Here is a 10517-nt window from a genome sequence, read left to right on the forward strand (position 1 = left end):
TGTGCCGGCTCTTCTCTGAACCGGCTGTTACACTGGAAACCTTTCCTGGCTCAACACGCGGATTTTTCTGGAGTTGGTAGGCGAGTCGGTAGCTGCCTGGCGATCACAGCAGGAAGCAATGTGCTCTTTGAATGTTATTGTTGGAACAGTCTGGATTTGTCCACAGCAGCGTCCTTTAGTGTGCATTGAAAGACTGATTAGTTTTCCTTGTGTGAAACGGCCAATTTATAAGTGCGATATTGTACAAATGTACTGTCCTGAGCTGAGGCTTAGTGTCAGTACATCTTGGGATTGGTTCCTCCTGGTTATATGTATGTGTATTCAAGACTTCTTCCTTAGAAGAGTCTGTTGGTGGATGTAAGTTGTCACGGGTGATAGATACCTGGTGTCAGAAAATACAAGATAGTTTAGTCTTTCTGATCTCCTCATGAAATAGCAGTCTCTTAGTTGTGATTAATATACAGTAATATTATCTTTAGTAACATAGTGCTTCAGAGAAGCTTTGCAGATGGCTTTCAAGCTGCAAAGTACTGAACTAGTTTTCTGGAACACCTGATTCTGTCTGATACCTATCAATGCTAATTAAATTTGTTGTTATCAAGCATACAGTTTGTATCTGTGAATATTGTCTGTGGCAGATTAGATTTTTTTACAGTAATCCTAACTACTAAAAAAGTAATTTTTCTCTTCATTCTTAAGAGTGTGTAAGAGTTCTCCTAGGCATTCAGGTTTCTTGTCCCAAGGCAAAGTTGGAGACTATGCCCCTTTTGACAAAGTACATTTTTGTGCTTCCACAGTCTGTGGTGCCTCTGGGCAGTTACAGCTGTGTGTGTTTAAGCTGCTGCTGAATCTATTAAGCTGTGGTTTCATGGTTGGTGGCAGCACTCAAAGAAACGGGAAGAATCACAGCCTCCGTGGCCTGAGTCAGGAGTCAGAGATCATGCAGTGCTTTGTGATCTTTTAGTTTAGACCTTTCTGAGTTGTTACGTCCTAACTTACGTTCTGATCTCTGACCACTCGTAAAGGCTTGCTCTGTCCTCTCACTGTGTTGATGCCGAACTTCTGCTTGTTCCTCTCTACTTTTTTTTTCTCTTTGCATGTGTAGCCATGATATTAGTAGATACAATGTGACTGCACATGGCTGTGCAGCCTAACTGTGAAGGAAAGGGGTGTGGGGAAGCAATGAGAGGTGTTATCTCACCAGAGAGGTACAAAACCTTATCTGGGAATTAAGCATGTAAATCCTTCTGCCAAAAGTTACTTGTTTTAGAGAGATCCTGGGTTTTAAGTATTGGAGTCAAACTCCTGGTTTTTGTTTCCACTACTGAATTACTATATTCTCTGTATTTATGAAAAAAAGCCACAGAGTGGAAGAAATGCTTACTGTTGTAGACACATCTTTACAATGTATTTGTCTCACAGGTAAAAAGTTAGCAGCCTGTTGGTGTAAGCCTTGTGTAAAAGAAATACAGTACCTCCTTTGATGATTGGCAGCCTTGTATTTGGGATTGCTCTAGATGTCTATATGACCCCAAGAAGCTAGCTTGCAAACAGTGTTAGGAACTGTTGATTCAGGCAACTACTCTTTTTTTTTCAATGTTTCAGGCCACTTTGAGTGTCCGCCATACAACCAGCAAACAATTAGAAGTGCTTACCATGTGAGGAATATCGAAGTCTTCAAACTCAAGCAGGTTAGTGAAAAATCTATTTTTTTTTAAGCAGTGGTAAATAATTTTCATTAATTTATAGGTAAGATGTTAAAGATACTCTGAACAAGTTTGCTATTGGATAGCAAACCTTACCAACAACTCCCAGCTAATCTGGACAGGCCATTTTATGCTGGATGTTATTCTGCTGTTGTTCAAAAATCCTCCAATGTTTTGTGTAGCCTTGCAGACTTTATCTGAATCAGGCAGAGGCAGGAGTGGTTCTTTGGTGTGGGTTTTTTTTTTAAATTGGATAAAAGTCACAGAATGGAAGGTACTCCAGCTATACACCTCTGTTCCAGCTTTATGTTAGATTTAGAAAGATGGGTGATACCTTGTCTAATGTGCAACCTGGTTGGTACAAAGTTAACTAATCAGAATTGAACCAGCTGAATAAAGTGATCTAAAATTTCTGCAGTTGAAGTATTTTTTTACTCCAGGGCAAGAAATTCAAAGGACAGATTAGCTTTATTTTTGACCTATTGCCTGCTCCCCACTTTGTCACAAGAGCTACTCCATTTGGCTGAGGTTGTAGTGTGGATACATGTATTTATGAGCATCTTGGGAATGATTATTCAGGTTTAGTTGCACACTTAAGTGTTCAGTAGATACAGGGGTGCTGAACAGAGGACAAAGGTTTGCTGTCATTGCAAATAGTTTGATTAATTTCTCTGTAAGTTTCTTATTAGTTGGACTCCTGTTTCATCTAGAAATATGTTGTGATACAGCTGATGGAAATATGCTGAATGTTGAACCAAGATGTGCTTCAGACATTGATTAGGCTTCTGAAGGAAGCTTCCTTTGAAAAGGAGTATTGTGTTTAGCCATTATCCCTTTCAAACAAAGCTTTTAAAAATTTCATGAGGAAGAAGATGCCTTGACTATGGGTAGAGAACTTGCTCTATAGCTGTAATTTTTGAGTTTTCTTCTGAGTGCCTGATGCTTCCTATGATGTTATGATCTCTTTGATAAGGCAATATATTTCAAACACTGCTGACTTTCCAAAGAAAGTGTAGTACAAACCAGGAAGAGTAGAGTCCCTTGGCAACTTCAAAGGCCACCTGAAAGTCGGGGCTCAGTGGTACACTTACTTGCTTTGAAAGCGAGGCTCTTGGTCACAGCTAACTCTGTATTGATCTGAGGTAGAAGGTGTTACACATGTTCCATCTTGTGCTGTGTAATTTTGAAACTTCTTTATCATGTGTTTTATTTATCCCGTATGCATTTTGGCTTGACAGTTAAAGCGTCCAATTGATATATTTATGTCACATGACTGGCCAAGGAGCATATATCATTATGGAAACAAGAAACAGCTTCTTAAAATGAAATCCTTCTTCCGTCAAGAAGTGGAGAGCAACACATTAGGGAGCCCTGCTGCTTCAGAGCTTCTGCAGCACCTGAAACCCACCTACTGGTTCTCAGCACATCTTCATGTTAAATTTGCAGCTTTTATGCAACACCAGGTAAAGGGCGGAGGGGGAAAAAATCAAGAATGTGTGTGTCCCAAGCACGTTTTAGAATTCCAGTGCAGGTAATCGTGTCCAGAAAAGCAACTTCTCAATGTCTTTGCTCAGTTATTAAAACTCAACTTAAGCCACAAAACATTAAGTGGTGTTAAGACTACTAGTGTATGTAAGTTAGAGAGATGTTATAAATTAGTGGTGTAACTACCTAATCTTCTTCAGGGACGATGTGAAATAGCTCACAGTGCTGCACTTGAAACTCCTTAATTTCAGTTTGTAGAAAAGCACTCTCCCACTTCTTTTTTGGAGAAGGAGACAACTTCAAAACAAGGTGGTAGAGAAGTGACTGAAAAGAAGATAGTGGTTAACTGAGGCTGGGAGAATGCCTGTAATAAGGCTTGGCAGATGAAGTTGTCTGGTGGCCTGGTAAAGCCAAAAACCAGCCCCTGTAGGTTGAAACTTTTCTTGGTTTGAGTTATTCCTGAAAGTGCTGTGATGTGATATTCTGCTTTGCAAGTTATTTAGATGTAAAAATGTAACTCTAGACTCAACAAGTCTGTTTCCAATTATGTTAAAGTTTTGTTTCAAGGCTAGGCATGCTCAGCTGCCTTGGTTAAGGATGAAGTGTGGCTCTTGCTTTATCCTGCTGTCATCTGCATCCAGCTTCCTGTTAGACTTCCAATGAAGTCTTGTCTTACTCTTTGTCCCTTCATCCCTTTCTTATAAACCCTTGCTGATTTTCTATTTCAGAAAGTATTTTTCTGTATAAATTATGCCTTTAAATCTCTATATAACTTTTTTAGAATGGTCAAATTTCATAGAAATGCTAATGACTGCGTTAACACTATTTGTTTCCTAGACAAACTCCAAAGAAGAGCTTCCAAAAGCAACCAAGTTTTTGGCTCTGGATAAATGTCTACCACACAGAGACTTTCTGCAGGTGATGACCGTGTGCAGTGGGTTTTCACTTTTAAGTACTTCACTTGTCTGTACTGCTAAGTGCTGCGCTAAATATAAGCTGAAGAATAGTTCTGATAAATGGAGGAATTGGAAAGAATCTAGGAATGGTGCATGTGTGGAATGGTCTTTGTATAATATTGTCTTGAAATAAGCAGACCTTGTATCCTGTCATGCAGGTGCCATGTTTGCTTATTCCTACCATTTCCTTACGTCTTAAAATAAATACTTGACTTAATTGGAGGAGTAACTCTACTTTAACCTGAACTGAATCTCCTCTTTTGGTTTTTTGGCAAATGTCAAATATAAGAAGAAAGCCCATCTTGAGGCTCTTTTTTTTTTTCCTGGACCAGTTTGGGTCAGACAGTGACTCTTTCTTCAGATCTGTATTCATTAATTCAGACAGGATAAGTTGAGTACTTCAATTTCTTTTCAGTATTGTGAATTCCAGCAAGAACTGGTGCGACTTCCTAGGAGAATAGCTCTGCTTTGTGTGGTGCATATCTTTGCTAGGAAGGGCAGTGGGCAAGTAGAAGTTCTAGGTTGTGGGAATTTTCAATGCATGCCAAACTGATTTGCCAAGAGCAAAACACTGTTCGCATCTGCGGCCTGTGTGTGCTGCCTGGGGTGCTGTCTGTAAAATCTCAAATGGATGAATCTAAAGTCCTTTCCTATGAGAGGGAGCTGTTGACAGCATGTTCTTCAAATGCAGTCAGGTGTTTTAGTAGTCTTACTTTAAAGTAGATTTTATTTTTCAGCTTAAAGGGAAGATGGTTCATTATCTGTCCTCTGGATGTGTGGTGGGATCCATTTGCTCTAGTAGCTAACTTTGACGATGCAAGAGGGTATGAGGATGGACTTTTGCTATGCAAAGATACACTGGGGTGCTAGTCTAGACTTAAAATCCTGTAGCAAAACTGATCTAGAGTAGTACTACCTCCAGCAGTGTGGTGGTCTGCCTGTTTAAAGTGTGTCTTTCCCCCCCCTAAAACTGTCTTACGAATTTGAATCACTTTGTGCATAATTTGAGATCAGAGCCTGACTAGCGCAATTTGACTAAACCAAATTGTTTGATTCTGGTTAATGTCACTGAAGACAATGTGATTTGGATTTCAATTCACGAGCTGTTGGAAAAGTTTAAAAACATTTCATGTTAATTACATTCCTGTGCTAAGAAGGCATGTTTATACAGCAGAATAACTGTTGCTATCAATTCTTTATATATTTCTGCTTAGAAGGTGGCATGAACTTAAACGTAGGTAAATTTTGGTTTCTAAGTTGCATAACTGTCCAGTAGCTGGCAGTAAGGAGGAGGGTGTTCTGCTTCTTAATTGCTGTGGACTAAAATACAAAAATGCCCTTTTTACTATTGCTGATTGTCATTTCTTAGCTCCTTATTGCTATAAACCTCTATGTAGGTCTAACTTGAGAGGACGTGTTTGATTGAGACCACTAGCTCAGTGTACTTGAAGCTTAATTAAAACTCTATACCATGAAAGTAACACTTGAAACTTTAATCAGTGTCTGGTGTCAAGAGAAATAACTTGCCTCATCTGTTTTCTGTGTTATTTTAAACAGATAATAGACATAGAACATGATCCTAATGCAGGTGACTCGCTGGAGTATGATGCTGAGTGGATTGCTGTCCTCAAGGCCACCAACAGTCTCATTAATGTGACTCAGAGCTCATGGAATATGCCTGAAAATAATGGCCTCCATGCAAAGTAAGTTGCATGCAAGGAAGAAAGGAAAGTGGGATTTTGCTGAACTGGAAGTAAATTTACTGTTGTGTTTCTTTGTTCTGCAGCCTGTAATGACTGTAGGTCTTGCTAAATGCCTTGGCAAACAAAGGGGATGGTGACAAGACCTGTGCTGTAGAGCACATAACTTGTTTACTGCTCTACCCAGGCAGTTAGTTTTGTTTTGCAAACTCTGATACCACCATTTGAGGGGCAAAAAATACACAATGTCTGATGACCTTGAGAGGTGAGACTGAAAATCAGGCTGGATTATGGGGGTGGATGAGTCAATGCTGATTGAGTGGTTTGACATAATACACAAATCCTTGGTGGAGAGAGGGGAATGTCAGTATTGACCTAAGGTATTATACTTGCCTGAGAAATAATTAGAGAAATTAGGTGTCTGTTGTAAGATGAATTTGTTATTCAACTTTAAAAGTTTGTCTTTGAAGCGGAAACAGGAAATACCTTTTGACTAGTGCACTTGTTTAAAATTTATACTTATTTAGGTGGGATTACAGTGTGACAGAAGAAGCCATCAAAGAGGTGTTAGAAGAGCTGAATCATAACCTCAAAATTCCATGTAACTTCACATTGACAGCTGCTTGTTATGATCCCAGCAAGCCCCAAAAACAGGTAGAACCAGTTCATACCATCAATCCACAGACCACTGAGTTTTGTGCCCAGTTTGGCCTCACTGACATCAATAGCAGGATCCAGCAAGCTAAAGAAGAGGGTGCAGTACGAGGTAAATATGAAGATGAGGAGGAAGAAGAGGAGATGGACAGTACTGGGTCAGCAGAGGAACCCAGTGAATATAATACAGATAATTCTGGACTTTCATCCATTAATCCAGATGAAATAATGCTGGATGAAGAAGGTGGTGATGAAGATTTGAGTACATGTTCTGTAGATCCTTCCCCTGATCATCCTCCTGACTTTTCTGCAAGTTTTTCTGACATACGGATCATGCCAGATTCCATGGCGGTGTCATCTGATGATGCTATGGACTCCACTAACGAGGAACTGGAGAAATCTGGTGTGAGTAAGCAGGTGGAAGAGAAGAGCTTAAATGAGAGACCGTTAAAGCGTATTGGTGGCAATGAAAATGGGAACAGTGGCATTAAAAAAATTAAGAGAAGGAATCAAGCAATATATGCTGCAGAGGACGAAGATAAAACAGAATAGTACTTCATATGATGTATAAATAAGTTATCTCTGTATCTTTTTATAGGAATGTGGTGAGAATGGTGGTGAGAATTATTCATGCTTTTAATATTACTTGATCTTATTCATGTTACTTTCTTAAGCTGAAGAGTCTATACGTACCTCTTGCAGGGAAGAAGACTTACCCAGATTAAATATTTAAGTTAGAAACAGACTTTTCCAACAAATTATTTTGTCAAAGGATTTAAGGCTCATGTATAATCAGTTGATTTTGCTTCAGTTCTTGGTTATTAGGGTATACTACATATCTTCAGCTGTACTGCTATACAAAATTCACTAGGCTTCTTTAGCAAGAAAAGAACTCTTAAACGGTAACTCAAGTCAAAGTGAGAGGATGTTCGACTTACAAGACTGAATGATTTTATTTTATTGCTTTTGTCTTGTTTTATACTGAACTTTTAATATAAAATAGCATATGCAATAACTCTGTGAACTGAATTTGAAAACAGAATTCCCATGATAACAAAACAGCAATGGAACAGTGAAGATTTTTGTTTCTGGTGATATTCATACCACAAAGAAACTTCATGGTCTTAAACAAAACGATGTGTATTGTCCAGTACTGGCTTTTAATTTCAGTTTTGATAGGGAACCAAGTGTCTTAATTTGAAGCATGACAGTTTTATGGGGACAATGGAAGAGTGCATTTCTGTTCTGAAAAACTCACTTGTGTGCTGTTTCTTAAGACTTGAGAACCATGTCTTAAAATGCAAGCAGTTGAGGATGAACAGCTTCCTAAATGTGGACATCATCACTCAGTTCTTACTAATTAAGGCTGTGTTGTGTTCTCATATAAGGTGGCTGATGTTTATAAATGGCCTGAGACAGTAATGCCTACTGTTACCATTAGTCTAAGTTTTCACCTGCCACTTCTTTTCAGTAGCTTGCTGAATTCTTGTAACTGGATTTGGAATCTTACAAAGTATCTTCATAAACTTTTATCTGACGGAGAACAGGAGCTGCCAGAATATAGATCCTCTTGGAAGTCAGAAGTTTTCTTTGTACTGTTGTAGTTTGCCCGGAATTGTTAGGAAACAAGTTAAACTCCTTTGGCCTAAAAGGCTATGAGGATAATAAAACATCCTGACTCGAAGTCATGAAAATGACAGTGTTTTCAAGAACTATAGCGTATGTCATTAGACTCATTGGTCTTGCAGTTGAGTTCTGCTGGCATTTTGTGCTGAGCTTTTGGACTCCAGATAGAGTGGACTTTCTCATGACTGCTGCCCTCAAGAGCAGAGGTAGCTCCTGTGTGCTTTTACTTCTCTAAGGCACAGGCACTGTGGAGAAGAAAGCATCCTGACAGGAAGAGGGAACTGGACAGGGGGCCATGAGTGGAATGGATTGGTGAGTGTGAGTTATGTAGCAGGGAAACACTTTAAGGTTAAGCTGCCACTTTTGAAATCACTTCCACATTCTGGAATTCATCTTGGTTCCTCTCCTAGCAGCAGTTCATTATGAAGACTAGATGGGGATAAGGATTCAAGGGCTAGAAAACGGCAAAATTAATACTCCCCACAGTTCTGAGTAACAGCTTTATACTGGTGGGTTGATGCCATCAACATCCTGTTTTTTTTCCAGAGGCTGCATCTTGTTTACTAAATGATTAGTTGAGCCCTCTTAGATACTGCTCCTGTATTTCTCTATGCCCTCTCATCTGTCAGAACAGCCACCAAAGAGAACTGTGGTAAGATGTGATGACAAATTGGAAGTGTTTGGTATAACCCTCAGGTTATCTAAAGTAGCTGTGAACTATCGGCTAGATTTCTGAAGATAATTGTGTATCTTTAAGGGTCCTGGGTCTGCAATGCTAAAATCTCAAGCATGCCTCCTGATCTGAAGATTATAATGGAATAAAGTATTTTAAGTATAAATTGTTTTATGAACTTGAAAACCTTCCAAGAAATCTGAGCATGGTATTCCGCTGTCAGATTCTCTGTGGAGTGGAAGATGTAGGTTACATCTAATAGACTTTTTAGTCTGATTTCATATGTTTTTAAAGCAAGCTCTTCTGTTATGTGTTGTCCTGTGTCCCATCCCCCCCCTTTGATAAATGTGTTTTGGCTTTCTAGAAAGTAGGAGACTTTGACAAGATAGAATATTAATTGTTGAATCTTGACTTTTTTTCTTTTTATAAGCATTTCAGCATCCTATGAGCAGCTGGTAAATACAGTTAACATAAAATATTTTTGAGTATGAATCATGTCTAATCTATATAGAGTTACTGTGCCCTTTCTTGCAGTTGTTAACACCCTCTTTGCAGTTCAAAGTGTCCTCCTCTACTGTGCTCTCATCCATTACAGATTTTCCCTGTCAGCAAGGTCCTCTGCTGCATGTAGCTTTCAGTTTAAGCTCTGAACTTGAAGCTTATCCAATAAAGACCCAAGTACTCAAAAAAGTATGTAAAACACTAGGGAAGGCTGATAAAGTTTAATAAGCTTTTATGACCCAGAGTATTCTGTCCTTTTTAAAAAGAAGCTTTAGGATATTTTGAAAACTTTTGACTTTTTAAATTTTGCTGAGAAAAATCTGGAAAATGTTTCTCTGACCCTCATATCACAATTTTTTTTTCAGTATATCAGACTAGCATGTAGTCTAAAAATGTTTTTGCTGTTACCTGTAGAGTGCTTAAGAAAAATGTTCACCTATTTCATTCCAGCACACAGGTATTTTGTTCAAAGCATTTTATTAATCTACTTGGAGAAAAACAAAGAAAAGAGGTATAGCTTTTTTTCATAAGTGGTGTATTTTTCTTAAATTAAAGCTATTATACTCAGCTTGCAACAGCATCTCAAAGTATGTTCACTGTGCTCTTGTTATCCTCTGCCATCTTTAACAGCTGGCAAACCTGTGTTTACCTGGCAATAGCAAAAGTTAAGACAGATGAACCTGATTTTTTACTGTCCTCCTCTGCCATAGTTCTGTCTTCAGGAGCAATGGGTTGATAGAATTGTTATCCCCATGCCTCAAGATGTGAAACATAGGGTGGCTAATACAAAAGTATCAGATCTTGTACAAGTCTGTAGTAAATCCGAGTGAAGTCCTGGGTTTTTTTGAGGGCGTTTTCTGCAAGAAACCTCACAAACCCATAAAAGCAACGACAAAACTGTTTATTTTATGTGCAGCCAGGCAGAGGATGGGAAGTGGCAGGCCATGGCCTTGTCCCATGTGGAGGTTGTGCTCAAGTAACCAGTTCTCAGCAGTTCTCTCACATCTGCATATACCTGATGTGGATAAATTGCCAACCCACGCTCCCCTCACACCATCTTTGTTACGTTCCTGGAGCTCCAGGCAGCCAGGGGCAAGAACCAGAATGAGAATGTGTCAGAAGGACCCGCAGAACTCCACCATTTCCAGTACTGCGGTCAGCACGTACCATAGCCGAAGTGAAACCTTGTTGCTTGTAAGGAAAGAAGGCCAGGCTG

At 39.2% G+C, this 10517-nt stretch overlaps 1 protein-coding gene across 1 annotated transcript in view; it reads left to right on the forward strand.

Moving 5' to 3' along the window:
- Positions 1 to 7152, forward strand: part of DBR1 (debranching RNA lariats 1) — a gene marked incomplete at its 5' end in the record, with an annotated part of 7400 nt that extends 248 nt beyond the window's left edge. The window contains 5 exons of the mRNA XM_010164742.1: positions 1606 to 1691; positions 2945 to 3169; positions 4029 to 4109; positions 5705 to 5850; positions 6375 to 7152. Coding sequence (XP_010163044.1) covers positions 1606 to 1691; positions 2945 to 3169; positions 4029 to 4109; positions 5705 to 5850; positions 6375 to 7053 — 1217 coding nt within the window. The remainder of the gene's footprint in view (positions 1 to 1605; positions 1692 to 2944; positions 3170 to 4028; positions 4110 to 5704; positions 5851 to 6374) is intronic.
- Between the last annotated feature and the right edge of the window lie 3365 nt (positions 7153 to 10517).

The sequence above is a fragment of the Antrostomus carolinensis genome, unplaced genomic scaffold (genome assembly GCF_000700745.2).
Source record: "Antrostomus carolinensis isolate BGI_N321 unplaced genomic scaffold, ASM70074v2 scaffold44553, whole genome shotgun sequence".
Lineage (NCBI taxonomy): Eukaryota > Metazoa > Chordata > Aves > Caprimulgiformes > Caprimulgidae > Antrostomus > Antrostomus carolinensis.